The sequence below is a fragment of the Chiloscyllium plagiosum genome, unplaced genomic scaffold, assembly GCF_037043375.1.
Source record: "Chiloscyllium plagiosum isolate Xiang-an unplaced genomic scaffold, Cpla_swu_hap1 HiC_scaffold_31, whole genome shotgun sequence".
Taxonomy (NCBI): domain Eukaryota; kingdom Metazoa; phylum Chordata; class Chondrichthyes; order Orectolobiformes; family Hemiscylliidae; genus Chiloscyllium; species Chiloscyllium plagiosum.
The window spans coordinates 5,791,666-5,808,078 of record NW_028270169.1 but is presented as its reverse complement, the minus strand read 5'-3'; the positions used below and the strand labels follow the sequence as shown (position 1 = coordinate 5,808,078).

Genomic DNA, 16,413 nt, shown 5'->3' with positions numbered 1-16,413 from the left:
ATAGATCAATGATCAAACATGGGAGCATTGTTCTGTTGTCAGTCTGGGAATTGAAGCTAACTTTAGTGCCCTCTAGAAGTGCTGGCAGAAGCAATGAAAGCAATCTCTCCTTTTCCTCTCAACTTCTGTCCCTCCACTCTTCCTTTTCTGGCCCTCACCTGCTCTTTCCCCTTGCCCCTCCTTGGGTAAGACTGTTGCTGGAAAACCTCTCAGTGGAGGGCCATTTTCAGTCAGGCTCCTTAATTTTATTAAGAAACACTAAAACCATATTCCACCTTCAAAGGTTTTGAGTTAGGTTCTTCATCTGGTATCTGAGCCAATAGAAGTTCTGGATCTAATTGTGGTATTTGAGTTTGATTTGTACCGGCCTGCAGACATTGAGAGGGTTAAAGCTTTGGCGTCACTGTCTGGCCTGAGCTATTTTAATGCTTTGTCTCACATTTTCATGGCTGTGTGTAGAAAGCTGAGGCCCAGCTGGCTTATGAGCTGCAGGGAGCCAAGGAGCAGCAAAAGATCCGACAGGAGGAAATCGAGATCGAGGTGGTGCAGCGCAAAAAACAGATAGACATCGAGGAAAAAGAAATCTCCCGTATGGACAAGGAGCTGATTGGGACAGTGAAGAGACCAGCAGAGGCAGAAGCCTTCAGAATGCAGCAGGTCGCTGAAGGCCAAAAGTAGGTGTACCTCCTTCACACACTGAGACGCAGACACACATGCGCACACACACACACACAGAGTCCCCACACCTGACATGCCACTGCCATCATTCTCGGCTTCTGCTGTGATGATTGGACGTTATTGAAATCACATTGTCCAACTAAAATCACAGAGTTGAGTTTCACAATCATAGCACTGTCTCATTTCAGAAGGAAGCCATTTTGGCCCATTGTATCTGCTTAGCCTTCCTAGTGAACACTTTTAACTTGGTGCCATTCTCCTGCATTTTCCACATTACGCTTGATCCTCTTACAAGCGCTAACTGTTTCTCCTTGTTTAGAAATATAGCAAATCAGCCATTCAGCCCTTTGAGCCTGCTCCACCATTCAATATGATCGCAAATAATCATCCAACTCAGTCCCTGTTCTGTATCCTTTGATCCCTTTAGCTTCAAGAACTGTATTTGGCTTCCCTGTGAAAACATTCAATGTTTTGGCCTCAGCTACTTTCTGTGGCAGAGAATTCCACAGGCTCCCCATCAGATATGTCCGATGGGACATCAGATTGAGGCCCTGGTCGACCTTTTTTTTTAATGGAACAAGGCCATCTCTGGGAAATCCAGCATTTGATGCGCATCCCTAAATCACCCCTTGAACTGGGTGACTGCTCGATCACTTCAGAGCCAATCAGATTGCTGCGCCTGTGGAGTCATGTGTAGGTCAGACCAGGTAAGGACAGCAGACTGCTGTCCCTAAAAGGGGAGAACTTGATGGGTTTTCTCATGGTCACCGTCACAGAGACACACTTTCACTTCAAAGTACAGGATTCTGTGATCATTGTTTCAAAGGCTGTGTGGGTCTGTTCTGGAAAATATTCATTTTCCTCCCCCACTATTCACTGTCACTAAAACCAATGATCTTATCACTGTGGGGTCTTGCTCTGGATAAATTGGTTGCATTTATTTTCTGTATTACCGCTCTCATTTGAGAAAGTGCTGCATTAATTCCTGGGATTAGATTGGAAGTCAGCTGTTTCTCAAGTGTCAGTGCAGACTCAATGGGCCAAAGGATCTCCTCTTTTTTTTTTGCTCCTGTATGATTCTATGGCTTCCCCGTTTGTAAGATGCTTCAGACTGTGTTGAGGTGGTGCCGTATTAATGCAAGCCTTTTCTTTTGTGTCCCTGTTTGGTCACTCACCTCCCACGATTCTCTTTCTGTTGTCCTGCAGAGTGAAACAAGTGCTGATCGCCCAGGCTCAAGCTGAGAAAATCCGCAAGATTGGAGAGGCAGAAGCTTCATCGATTTCAGCCATTGGCAAAGCTGATGCTGAGAGAATGAGACTGAAGGCAGCAGCTTACCAGCAATATGGAAACGCAGCCAAGGTGGCCCTGGTATTGGATGCTCTTCCAAAGGTAAGCTGGCTGTTCTACTGATGCAAAGGTGATGATGAAGGGTGTTTAGTTAAATCCCTTATCAGCTTTTATTGCACCGTGTAGTTGGTGAGCTAGCAATAGCTGAGTCAGAGTGCTCATTTGTGCAATGACTGAGAAAAACTAGAAGTAATTTTATCTCACGGGGTCATTTGAAGGTATGGTTACTTAACTTCATAGAATCCTAATATAGAAGCAGGCCATTTGACCCATCAAGTCCGCAGCAGCCCTCCAAAGACCATCCCACCCAGACCCACATTCCCTACCCTATCCCCATAACCCTGCATTTCCCATGGCTAACCCACCTAGTCTGCACATCCCTGAACACTGGGCAATTTGCCATGGCCAATCCACCCTAACCTGCACATCTTTAGACTGTGGGAGGAAACAGGAGCACCGGGAGGAAACACACACAAACATGGGGAGAATGTGCAAACTCAGTCACTTGAGGGTGGTGGAATCAAACCTGGGTCCCTGGAGCTGTGAGGCAGCAGTGCTAACCACTGAGCTGCCGTGTTACCGCATGAGAATAGGCAACTTAAGAGTGAAACAGTTATGCATTTGAGAAAGAAAACTCTAAAAGGAAACTGGAGGTGACAAAGACGTAGGCATCGAATAAAACGTGTGTCTTGCATGCAGTTACATCCTCTGTCTGAGTCTGCCATTCCTCAAAGGCCTTTTATTGATCCTAACATTTGCTGTTTGTCAACATGGGATAGAGTTCTGGAGGTTTAAGGGTAAACCAGTTGAGCATGCACTCCTGATGACGCCGCATGTTGGGGTATTGGGAATTCCATCCGCCCAGTACATTTCAACCACTGACCCACTCCACTCCTGCCCAGTTCCCAGCTGTAGCAGGAACTGTGGAGCGCTCTGCATTGAGGAGGTGTCGGAGGCTAACCAGAACTATGCAGATACTGGAGAAGGGAGACTAGGAAATTGCCCAAAGCTGTTGAGATTAATCTAGCAATTGGAGGGGCGGGGCAGCATTTGCATTTCAGTCACATCATTTCTGTTTTAATTCTGGTGAACTATCTCTCTGCCCAGATTGCTGCCGAGGTCACTGCTCCTCTTGCAAAGACTGATGAAATTGTGATTCTTGGAGGAGACAATAACCGTGTTACCTCAGAGGTCACCCGCTTATTGGCAGAGGTCCCTGCATCTGTCCATGCTCTTACGGGAGTCGATCTAACAAAGGTCAGTGTCCTGTTTCCTTCCAGCATCTCTCTAATTCCAGGTTCTGTGCAAACGTTGACTAGTAAGTATTTGGTTGAAGAGATTGGTGACAAATTGTACGTTTGTCAGTCAAATAGCAGTTTAATATTTCTTTATGATTTAGTGAAGCACAACACAACTTGGAAGCTCAGCTCAACACACCAGTTTAATCTCTCAGACCGAAAAGGTTGCACTCACACCCCACTCAGTAACAGCAATTTGTATTTATATAGCGCCCAATAATGTAGCCATGTCACAGGTGTTTTGCAGTGTTCTCAATCAAAACGTAGCACCGTGCCACTTAAGAATATCTTGGAGCCAGTGACAAAGGCTTGGATAGCGAGGAAGCATCTTCAATGAAGAGAGATGAAGTCCATGAGTGGGAGAGATGTATAAGAGGGAATCGCAGAGCTTGGGGCACAGGCAGCTGAAGGATGTCAGTGGTGGAGAGGTTCATGATATCAGGGTCGGAGGAATTCACACATGTGGATGTTTCAGGACTGGAGGAGGTTACAGAGGTGGGATGGGGGGAGCTTTGAAAACAAGGGTTAGAATTTTTAAATTGAGGAATGGTTTAACTGAAAATCAATGTAGGTTACCAAGCACTGCACAGATTGTCTGATCTGAACTGACAATTCCAATGCTATTGAAAGGGGGATGCTTGATCGTTAAACCAAGGGCCCTATTGTGTTTTCAGGTGGCTGTCAAAGACCTCTTAGGATAATTAGTGGGGAGTTCTCCTCCTGTGAAAGCCCATTGCCAATTGAGAGTTGTATAAGATGCAGTATCATCCATGTAATTATTACCCAGAAATAAATCCCAATTACTCTTTCAATATGGTTCTCTTAAAATTACATTTGTCTTTCTTTTCCAGGTACCTTTAATCCAAAAATTAACCAACGCCCAGGCCTGATCATGAAAAAAGCCACAACAAATTCAGGATATTTCTCCATAGAAAATACTATTCCACAGACCTCCACCTCAGAACACTTGAATAAGGAATTCCTTTTCTACTGAAAACTTGTGCGATTTTTCTTTTTTAGTTTTCTTTCCGTTTTGGTTTCTCTTTAAAACCTCTGGTGCCTTAATTTAATCCAGATCAGATATTCAGTGCATTAATAGTATTTTTTTTTCTTTCTCCCTTAGTAGTCTGCTCTTTCACTAGTTGTTTTCTGTTTGTTGCTGATCATTTAAGAACAAAACTGATTCTGATGTCCATGTTGCAGGCTGTCTGGAGGGGGTTACTCACCTGTGGGGAAAGTCAGCATTTGAAGAGTTGTCCTTCCTCTCCACTTGCCGAACCTTGTTCCCTAGTTGTCATAGCAGTGCCATTACCAATCCTAGCCCAATATGCTGTTACTGTCAGGTTATATTTTTTTTAGGCCATAATGATGTCAGCAATGTTGTTGGTGAGGGATATGATTTTAACGAACCTTGGAGTGCAGAAGGAAGCCATTCACCCCTTTGGCCCTTTACCAGCCCCTTTTAAAGATTTGGGAGTGGAACAAGTTGAACCAACTCAGTGTCTCACTTTGTTCCCAAATACTTACATTTTGAGGAGAACTCAAATATTTATACCTTTCTGGCTCTGAAGTGTTCTTTTTGTTTTTTTTTTATTTAAGTACCAGTGAGTGTCCTGGGCATCTCTAGACTCCAATGTGTGAATCTGTAACATGGACACAGAAAGCAGAGTGTGACAAATTCTGAAGCCATAAGTAAATCCAGCAAGACAGTTTCCCTTCTGCTGAAGGGATCTTGACACAATCATGTAAAGATAATGCCATTGTGATGTTGCTAATCTGATTTCTGTTTTCTAAATAATTTTATTGTGTCCAAAGAATGGAGAGAATTGAATAGTGGTGGTTGTCATGGGTTGGTGTGTAGAGGATAATTGTGGATGTTTTCCTGGAGTGTATATTGAGGTATGATTGTCACTTGCTGAACTGCGTGACGTTGTAGGTCAAAATCTCATGTAAAACTGAAATTCACAGTGGAGTCTGGTATAAGGTGCACAGTGTACACGAATAACGTTTATGGGAATGATTACTATTTTGTCTTGGCTATTGAGTGTCTTGTGTGTTGTACCTATGACTACATCACACATGTACCACAATATGATCTCCAGTTGATTTAACATTGAATTAAAAATTGTCCTCTACTCACCAGCATTCAGAATATTCCTTTAACTTTCTCTCCTGCTGGGGAAATGTGAGAGCACAAGTACAGTGATCGTTTTCTGACTTGAAGTGGAACTGCAACTGAAATGTACCTTTTGGAGGTTGGAGAGCACATTCCCCAGTGTGAGTAATGGCTCCACACTTCAATCATTGACGCATTACAGCGACTTGTCCAAACTGCTGCCATGATGTCTGTCCCAGGAAGATTGCATGCGTTGACGGTAGCATTACTGAGTCTCATCAGATCAAAGTTATTCATCTGTCAGGAAGAATTGAGCTTTATATTCTAAACTGGTTGTCAATCAAGGGGTAGGCATTAAAACCACAGAACAGTGTACAGATTCCAAACAGCGTGGTATTGGCTGGTCTCTATGAAAAGTCTTAAGTTCAAATGAAAAAGGTAAAAGTCATACAATATTATCAGTGAGTTTATGAGGTTTGTTTGTAGCTGCCGCAACTTAAATTAGTGATTTTATCTTGAATCAGTGACTTGTTAAAAAAGCAGAACATGAGACAAACTAGTTACCTTTTGGTTACTGTGTGAGGCACAGTGTGATTCCACTCACAAAATAATCCCCTCCCTCCCTCCCTTGTTATGGTCCACGTAGTTGCATAGCGGGGTTATGTACAACCTGTGCTGTCTAGTTACTGACTATGCAAATTCTATAATGCAAGCTGCAGCAGCCTTTTGTAACCCCCAGACATTGAACCCAAACTCCTGTGGTACAAGTGGCACACTCAACCAGGATGGGTGCTCTCAGATATGCCCGTTTTGCAAAACGTATTCTGGAAACAGAAGCCTTAATTTACATTACATTCAAATGGAGGTGGAGGAAAAATAATTGTCGCCAAATTGAATTGATGTATGCAGTTCACTTTCTGTCCAAGTACTAAACTTTACGGTTCAGTCTCTCTGGGTAGTGTTACCTTCCTTCTTTCTGAGGCTGCTCATTGTGTCTAATTTTCTCCCCTTTTCTCTTGCACAGTAAGGATTAGTATCTTTAATGTGGTTTTGTTGTCTTTAACAATTAGATCTAAAACTGAGTTTGGTTCTAGGTAGGATGGAATTTTCCTTTCAGTTGGTGCAGACATGTAATTTGTAGGGTAATACATCTGTCAGGCTGTTTGAAATTCACTACAAAAGGTTCGGTGACTTGAGGTTGCATTTCTGTTCAGGTAAAACTCCCAGTATGTGAGGAAATCCAAGAGTAACGCTGAGCCAATGGGAGACTGTTAACTGGAGAGTGGCCACTGCCTTGAACAGGCCCAAAGTATTGGTCGCATGTTTTTTTTTTATTGTGTGGACAGCTGGAAGTATCTTTTTTAAAATAAATATTTTTAAATTTTATCTCATTTCTTTACCTGCTAGAAATGAGTTTGCTTCAGTACAGTGGGTGCAGTTGTTTGAGTCAATCAAAATTTATGGGTTAAAAATAAATCTTTTATAGAAAAAAACACAAGTTGAAAAAGAGGTGAATTTAGTCTATTTAATATGTACTCTTATCAGTTCTATAGAGTTAGTGCTAATATTATGTAATCAATACCAGTGATTGTTCATGTAATCATATTTTAAGGTGGATTTATATCCATCCTAGTTACCATGCAGTGAATATTATAAACACTGACATTTTTCCTTTTGTCCTGTTTGCCTGTTTTCATCAATTCTTGACTGCAACAAACACAAATACCATGTCAGTTTGCCTCATTTGGTAGTGTGCACACCTCCAAGTTCAAAGGTTGGTAACTCAAGCCACACAACGTTTCAGCCAATAATTTGCAGAAGTGCAGTACTGAAGGAATGCAGCACTGTCTGGGTTGCTGTCATTTTGGTGAGCTGTTAAAGCAAGACCCTGTGGTGATCGGTGCTTGAAGCAGTTAGACGCGTTTGAGCAATGAGGTGCCATATAAATGTGAGTAACTACTTTTAGGTTGTGTTTATTTACCAGGCAGCAGAGATTCCAGGCTGGCTGGCTGATTTGTGTATGAGCTTTCTGTTTTTTTTCTGGTCTTGGTTGAGTAGACACCGGAGGAATGCAAAGCTATGGGACCAGGGCGGTAGAGTTTCACCCGACAGGTCTCCTGAGATCCCATTGGTGAGGTCAGCACGCTCACCCTAATACCCTGCTGTTTTGAGAGCACAGCACTCCCGGAGTGAGTGTGTGTGTATTGAATTTCATGGGCACTGAAGCACAACTTGACTAAGTCCACCTCTAATCCCGTGCCATCATTCGGAGGCCAGATCAGGGTTATTCATGTTTGAACGTAGCAGCAGCCCTGAGTCTCTAATGTAAATATTACAAAATCCGAACCCTGAAACTAAGAGCTCAGGTTTAAAAAAACTGAACAGATTGCTTGCTTTATAGCATCTGCCAAATGCAGCTTATTTAAGTGCATAAATGTCTGTAAAACTAGGGCTGTGATCCTCCTTCCTTTCTTTAAATAGTTGCTCCAGAGCTTTATTCCATGTCCTTTTGGAAGCAAAAGATTTTCATTTGAGCTGTTTGCTCCAGTGCTCCTGACCCAGCAGAATCCCCCTTTCCCGCCAACTCTCCAGTTAACTTGTGGATGTTGCTGCATTGCTAAATTCAATATTGACACAATTTGAGGTGGGGGGAGACTCTACAAAATAAAGGGAATAAGACCACGACAGGTTTCAGTGTGTACAACTTGTTCAAATTGAAATTCCCTTATCAATTTATATAGGAACATAACTGCATAACGTTGGTTGCTAGACAGAGTTTATCAGTAAGATTGTGGTGGGATGCGTTTAACTGCTGGTTGTAAAAGATTATTTCAGCAACTGCTTAGCTTACTGGTGAGATCATGCTTCAAACGCTGGATGTGGAATTTTTAAAACCCAATCCTCAAAGTATAGGACATAACTAACACTCTGACAACAAGACAGGAACCCAGCACTCAGGGGCCTGTATATTAGGAACTAATGTACATTTTTATTTTGTATTTAACATTATTCAGACTCTGCATGAATGAATAATAAAGGTTTGGGTGATTTTAATTGTATGAATAATATCAATAAAGTGTCTGAAAACCTGACCAATTAATTGGGTAATTTGAATAATTAAAGTTATTAAGATTAATGAAGGTGTACATCAGGGTATTGAATTAATCAACCTACCTCCAAGGGGAGTTATGTTACAAGTTGCAATAGCACAAGTACAGTATCTGAACTGAGTTTGACAGAAATCTTGTGATTTGGGTGTGAAGAGAATGTCTCCTTCACTTTTAAAAAGGAGGAATTGGTTGTCATTGTATTTAAAGTCTCCTTTTAGTAAAGAGAATGTGGATTGGAGTGATTTTTGGATTGTATGAATTTTTTAAGTGGAGAACTTAATTTAGACAAATGAGAAGCTTGGATTGTGTCACCTGTTCCTTTTGGGCCCGCCTGGCTGTTTATAATAAATTTTTCATTTTTCTAAAATCCATGCATCCCTGCACCGAGAGAATGCCCCAACTTGGTCATTCAGGCTGCAGTAATGAAAGAGGCTGTGCATCGAAGGGGAAAATAATGGGAAGGATGATCGAACAATGGTCAGCAGCGGTTCACGGAGTACTCTGCAGGCTCACTTCAGTTAAAATGCCATGGATTTAAGTCCGACTTTGGAGACTTGAGTACCCACAAATCAGGGCTGATACTCCATGCAACACTTTTGAGGTTGGGGAGCAACATTGAGGGAGTGCTGCAGTGTCAGAGGAGATCGGGGCTGGATGGAGGGGTGCTGCGGTGTTGGGGGAGATCGGGGCTGGATGGAGGGGTGCTGCGGTGTCAGAGGAGATGGGGGCTGGATGGAGGGGGTGCTGAGTCTGAGGTGCCATGTTTTGAATGAGATTTTCAACCAAGTACCTGTTTGCTTTCTTGAGGTTATGTAAAGATCCCACTCGACTCTTTCAAAGATATGCAATGGGATCCTGGCCAACGTTTATCTCCCAATCAACTCAGGAAAAAAACGTTTATTTTATCGTCGTCATGCTGCATTTTATGGGCACGTGCTGTGCGCACATTGGTGGCTACGTTCCTGACAGCAAGTGAGGATACTTTAAAAAAGGAACATGCTTCCTCAGCTGTGAACTGCTTCAGGACATTGAGGTTCTGAAAAATCCCCATGAAATACACTTTGTTCTTTCCCTTTGGCATGAGCTGATTGGCAGAAAGGGCGCTCACTGTGATGCATTCCCAACAATGCCAGTGAGCATGCCATGCTCTTAAGCGAGAGAGAGACTTCACCCAATTGCTCTGTCATGGGGTCAAACAGCCATGTACTGATGGTAGGAATCTAGCCATTTCAGCATCTCTCACATCGCTTTCCAATTAACTCCACTCTTCTGCTCTGTATCGTTGCCCTGTGCATTTTACTGTGTTTCCTACTCCTAGACTTTGTGACCTCCCAGTGTCTGCCCTGAGACACCCCTTCAGAGTTTCTTTCATTGAGGTTGTCTCTTTTATTCTAAGCTCTGGTGCATGCAGTTAGTAACTTTACCACCTACAGCATCATCTTGCTCTTAGGATTCACCAGCAAAGTCACAGTCCTAGTAATCCAGGTTTGCAGACTAATGTTTTGGGGCCATCGATCCCACCTTGGTAATGGCTGGAGTTTCATCTCAATGAATAAAAATATGGTATTGCAGTCTACTGATTGTTGTTTTAAAACAATGCAGTGTCCTTTTTTAAAGAAGGAGATCTGCCACCCTTACCCTACGTATGACTCCAGAAATACAGCAATGTGGTTGACTCTTAACTGCCCTTGGAAATTGGGGAATAAGCCACTCTGTTCATTGGCAATTAGGCAGTGGTTAGGTGGTTGTTTTTGAGTGACACACGTGCTGCGTTGGACGGCCGTTTTCAGTGCTATACCTATAGACCTCTGTGACTGTAATTAAGGATCATCTGCAAATCCTGGGCTTGCCAGTATCAACTACTCCATTTGACAGAATGAAGAAAAATATGTTGTGATAAAACATTGGCTCATGTGTTGGTCAAGTAAACTTTAGTAAAACAGAGTAAATGTGTCGAGTCTGCCCTTCCCTTAGTCTGCCAAATGCCAAAGTGTCTGTCTGTGTCTTTTTAATATGCAGGTTGTTGCAATAATCAGGATGAACTATTACAAATTCACAATAATTTCTTATCTACCCTGAAAACTTTGTTTTATTCAAAGGTGAAAAGTTCAGTAGTTTAAAAAACTCAAGTAAATTAGTGCCACCTTTTGGTTGTAGCAGTTTTAGGTGCATCATTTTAAAGGCACCTATCCCACAGATTAAAAGAGAAATTTTAGCTGCTATTTCTAACAAACGCACTATGCTGGAATTGTTCCAGACTTGCTGCAGCTTCCTCCTAGTGCCAAGGTACCAGAATTTCTGAGATGTTATTATTTGGCTCATTGGCATTTGTTTAATAGTTAGTGGCATTGTAATAGAGGAGTTTGGAAATAAAACAGCAATTGGACCAAAATATTGAATTGTCTGAACAGGTTGAAGACTTTGCCAGAGCCTGTGTTTCTGCTGGCTTGAGTTTACCATCAAGATACCTGTGTGCTTTCTTGTCAAGTAAATAGAACATGCTTGTGATTTCACGTAGAACTAGAAATGCTTATTTTGTCCTCCTTCCAACATTAACCCTTCCAGACGACCTTATTGGTGTTTTACCTCTTGGGAAAGTAAGTCAAAGTAGTGTCATTCTCTAGGTTCCTGATGTTATAAGGATGGTATGGACCTGGGCTCAGTTCCAGCCTTAGGTGACTGTGCAAACTCCACGCAGACAAACTCCTCCCTGTGTCTGCATAGGTTTCCTCCCACAGTCCAAAGATATACAGGTTAGGTGGATTGGCCATGGGAAATGCAGGATTACATGGATGGGATGGGGGAAGGATTGGTTTGGGTGGGATGCTCTTTGCAGGGTCAGTGTGGACTCGATGGGCCGAATGGCCTGCTTCCACACTCGAGATTCTATGATTATTTTCTATAAATCAGAGGAGGGAAGTTGTATTTTGACATGTCTTCACATCCAACTTGGAGAAATACCTGTTAATTTACGGCGCAGAGTGACCTTATTTTTTACCCCTAATCTTCAATCCAACATCCACAGTGTTATTTCCCTGCAAGGCATTGTCTTCCCTCCGGTCTGTCACGACACTGGGATCAGAGGTAATCTATTGACCATTCGCTGCTGCTGTTTGTAGCATGTTTGGCCACGTTTACTCAGCCAAAGCCCCCTTGTATTTGCCATTTTCTTGGGAAATGTCATTGGATTCAATGCTCCAGAAGAGAATCAGTGATCCAGCTGAGATCTGAGTGAATCACAGGGCAATATGTAGCCCCTTTCAAAATATAGCAGAGTGTGGCTGATGGCTCAGTGTATTGTTTTATAACTGCAATATTACTATGAGCTGCATGTAAACTTGCAATTGCAAAGTCTAAGACAGCACTTGAAACTGTTCATTAGAAACTGTTTTTGCCCTTCTCACTCAGATGTTTCAGTTTGAATTGAATGCAGCAGAGTAACTTGTTCCTTACTGCTGCTGGTTAACCCCCCTAACCCCCTCCTCCCTTCTGAGATACAGCTTCCAGACCTCCCTCAGCTGTGACTTGAAAACTGAAAAGCTCAGCTGAGGATAAGCTGAGTGTGTTTCTTCATACTTTCATTGAGGGTGGGTGTTTTGCAAGGTCACATCACTGTGTGTTTGGAGTCACATGTAGACTAGTTAATGACAGTAGTTTACCTCCCCTAAAGGAGCCAGTTTTTTTGTCAATCGATGGTAATTGTCACTCTCCCACTGAGACTAGCTTCCTATTCCAGATTGAATTGGCTGAATTTAGTTCTTCTAGCCACCATGATGAGATTTGAACCCATACCCCTGAATGTTAACAGGGCTCCTAGATTACGTAATATTTCAAAATTATTTTATTTGGGGCATCCTGGGATTGTAGAAGTGATAGTGTTTTTATATCCTTGCGCGCCAATAGGGAGTAATTTCCAATGAGCCGTACAGCTGATCTGCTGCTTGATGTTTCTGAAGGAGAGCGTGGAATTGGAGCAGTTTTGCCCCCTCGACTGGAGATCTTCATTCAGAAATCTGACCAACAACTCAGTTTTCATCCTCACTTTGGAAAAAATATTGACAGCAGTTGTAATGAAGTATTTACTTTAGCTTGAGATTTTACTTAACAGTCTCCTCAAGTGTTTTTTGAATCATCAGTTTTTTTTAGTTTTGATGTAAAACATTTCATTTGTGCCACTGCAATTAGAAAATTTTACAAAATATTTTCTCATTTTACAAAAAACCAGGCCCACATATGCACTGTATGTAATAGACTTGAAAAGACTAATCTGAAACTCCATAGGAATTGTTTAACCAATATCCTCTCCTCTAACTACACATTGTATATTGAACATAGAGGGTGTCTGTAATAATGGGAGTCATTGACCTTAGACCAGTGTATATAAATGATAACCCTGTTAAAAATAAGTAACAATAAAATCAGTCATATTTGTCAGTCAGCATGTTGTGTGTATTCATACAGTATTGTATATCTTTAATCCTTGCCAAGTGTTAGCAGTCTGTTTGTTTTGACATGAGTGATGTTCAACTCCTTGTTTCCCCCTACCCCCCCCCCCCCCCCCCCCCCCACTCCACCCTGCAAAAACAAAACAAGATCAAGCCAGCCTTGGTGCTGAGGGACTGACACAGTTGGAATGGATGTAACTTTGTGAGCAGCTTCCAAGTCCTGGACTTCACAGTGAACCTTTTGCTCAGTGCCTTGCAGGAATAAACGTATCACTGCATACCTTGCACCAAGGATTCTCTGATTCCCCGTGTGTTTATAGTTGCTGACTCTATGGGCTATTGTAGGTGTTTCTTCTTCCCTCTCTCCCACCGTGCCAACATGAAAGAGCAAACCAGAGAGTCCCATATCCCCCCCAGCTCCTTCCCCGTTACCCTGGGAAACAAAGTTCCCTTCATAGATCAGTTTCAGGCTGGATATTTGAAGACTCTTGTAGATATTTCAGTCATGTGTTGGTTTACAATCAAACATGCTTCCCCTTTTTGACTGTTCATTATTGTCACAGCTTTCTGCTTTGCCCATTGCATAGCCTGTGTCGCATTCCCAGCAGCTGAGAGCAGGTCCATTCCCCCTGGTTACTCTGGTTTAGTTACCCCTTATCCATCAGCCTATCGTACTGTCTAATCATCGGCTGATTATGGAGTCTTCCTTTACTAATTGACTGCTATGTTTATTATAGTGATCGCATTTTTTATAAAGTACTTCTTTAACTGTGAATCATTTTGGAACACCACTGAGGTTGCGAAAGATACTATATAAATGAAAGTTTGTTCCTGACTGATCCATTATGTAACTGCTAATTAGACATGGAATGGGCGTCTGCTCATGGTAATAGGAGAAAGTGAGGACTGCAGATGCTGGGGATCAGAGATTAAAAATGTGTTGCTGAAAAAGAGCAGCAGGTCAGGCAGCATCAAAGGAGAAGGAGAATCGACGTTTCTGAAGAAGGGCTTATGCCCGAAACGTAAATTCTCCTTCTCCTTTGATGCTGCCTGACCTGCTGCGCTTTTCCAGCAACACATTTTTCTGCTCATGGTTTTATCTGATCAGCTCTTTTTGGACACAGTTCTTCGCAAGGAACTCTGAACACCTGGTGCACAGCTCCTATAGATTACTGTTGGAAGCCACTTATATAACCCAAATATTTACTGAGTATATTGAATCCTCTCCTGTTGCAGCAAGTTCTCCCGAACCATCAAGAGCCTCCTTTCCTAACCTGCACACACCCTCTGCTGTGGATTCATAGTATTTGCCAGATTGTGACAGTAAGGAGCCCTTGGTTAATGAGAGAACTTTGGTGAGAGTGGCAGGTCCTGAAATCAGGAAAGGGGGGATTTTGAATTGGATTTGCAATTTAAAATCTTTTCCTACTTGTTTCCTACATCTTTTGTGAAGGCAGCTGAACTAGAAGACAAGTCATTAAAAATACAATGAACTGATTTCTTACGAGGTAAGAGATGAAAATACACCTTGCTGCTTGGTTTGTGTTTACACTGACAGGGTTAATTAGAATAAGATAGGAAAGGTTACCACCAACTTGGTGATATGTATGGGAGCTCTCTGTGCTGCAGCAGAAACAAAGTGACTTCTTTTGTGAAAGGATGTGTAACAGCTCTGAACACTTGACCAAATCACTGCATTCCGCAGCTCTGACTGTTCAGGAGCTCAGGGCCTCTTGTTCCTTTCAACTAACGCTGTATTCATAAACAAGTGAGATCTGTTTTGTGTGTGTGTGTGTGGGGATTTGAACACAGGGCAGTGTTCCTGCTGCCAAGGGGCTCCACATTCTTATTGATTGATTCCTGCCACCCCTCACCCTGCCACCATCCCAATTCAAAGCCCCACAGTTAATCCTGTGTACTGCTTCTTAGCTGCCTGTTATGTATTTTCACATTTAATTATTTGGCATGTGAATGTTGCATGTTTATATGAAACCATGTCATATGACATCCAGTCATTGTGCTGTTAATTCTCCAAACAGATTGGAATATGTTACATGTACCATAATAAAATGCATAAACCACTCCCACTACTGTTTCTCTGTCAACAGGGAATGTAAAGTTCCCATATGTAAGGGAGGAGGCTTACTGTTTGATATCTGGGATAGTGGTGAGATATTTTCTCACCTCTGGCTGGAGTATTCGTGGACATTACCTAACATGATCTCCCACCTCAGAGCACCCCGTCCCACTCTCCTGCCATTGGGCCATCCTGTAGGTGTTCTGCATCCTCACAGCCAACAGGAAGAGGTTTTCATTTTCCCCAATTAGATTAATCAGGGTTCTCTATTCGTTGTTCCCTATCATGTTTTTGAAACTAGTAAGAAAAACCAGATTTGGGGGGCTTGTGTACTGTAGTGTCCCTATCTCTGAACCAGGAGGCCCTGGTACAAGTCCTACTTGCTTTGAGCTTGTGGAATCATATCTCTGAACAGCTTGCTAAGAGAGTATCTAAATAGCAGAACATGGATGGCCCCAATGGTTTTACTCCTAGATGTTGCTCACAGCAGTGCGTGGGCGATCTGTTTTCCATTATTAGGGGCTTGACTGCAATCTTGGAAGGGGATTCTGACCAATGCTCAGCAAAAGGAGGGGTGTTCTACAACCCCCACCTGTCAGACCCCAGTGTGATCCACACAGCCCGTTCAGCTGACTGCTTCCACCCACAATTGGTTGCTTTTAGGTGATGTCCCCATACATAGGTTTGCTCTGGAATGATAGATTAATAGACGCTGTGCCATGGTCCCCATTATATGGCTGCCCAACAATCCCTTCTGTTCACACCACCTGTCACAGGCATGTGTTGGAAGGATTCAGAAGCTGTTCCTGTTTGGTTTCTTTGTGACGGCACTTTCCTTGGCAACAAGCTTTGGAATGGAACATGAGCCCGGAGCTGGCTCAGAAACCTCTAGCATGTTACCCTTTTCAGCAGAAGCCCTTAAAATGTAGCTCCATTTAATCATGAGGTGTGTACCTCTGATCAGCAGCAGCATGGGGTTCAGCAGACATTGTGCTGGTTGATGGATTAGCCTTGCCTATTCCTAGTTTGACCCCTGGTGACTCAGTGCAGCTCAGAAGGTCCATGTCCCCTCGGGTGGGCTGTGTAAGGGACGTTTGCTCATGTCAGTGAGTTATGGAGGGGCTGGATGGTGAATGGCCTGCCTGACTCACTGTCCATTCCTCCATGTTCTGGTAAGCTGTGCTCCTTTAATGCTTTCTGTTGTTGAATAGTCTGTTCATCTCCATCACTCTGAATGAGTGGCATGTGGAAATGAGGCTTCCATGTGACCCAGGACCTTGCAAGGTTGGAGTGGGGATATACAACACAGGCACATTTACAGGTGGCCACTAAGACCAGAGT

The 16,413-nt window shown here is 42.8% G+C and overlaps 1 protein-coding gene across 4 annotated transcripts in view; it reads left to right on the top strand.

The window, feature by feature from the left end:
* flot2b (flotillin 2b) overlaps positions 1-15,077 on the top strand; it is a 105,370-nt gene extending 90,293 nt beyond the window's left edge. For all 4 annotated transcript variants that reach the window (XM_087977167.1, XM_087977168.1, XM_087977169.1 and 1 more), the window contains 4 exons: positions 460-674; positions 1,885-2,068; positions 3,134-3,283; positions 4,176-15,077. In XM_087977167.1, the coding sequence (XP_087833293.1) occupies positions 460-674; positions 1,885-2,068; positions 3,134-3,283; positions 4,176-4,214 (588 nt within the window). In that variant the 3' untranslated portion in view covers positions 4,215-15,077. The remainder of the gene's footprint in view (positions 1-459; positions 675-1,884; positions 2,069-3,133; positions 3,284-4,175) is intronic.
* Positions 15,078-16,413: the final 1,336 nt, after the last annotated feature.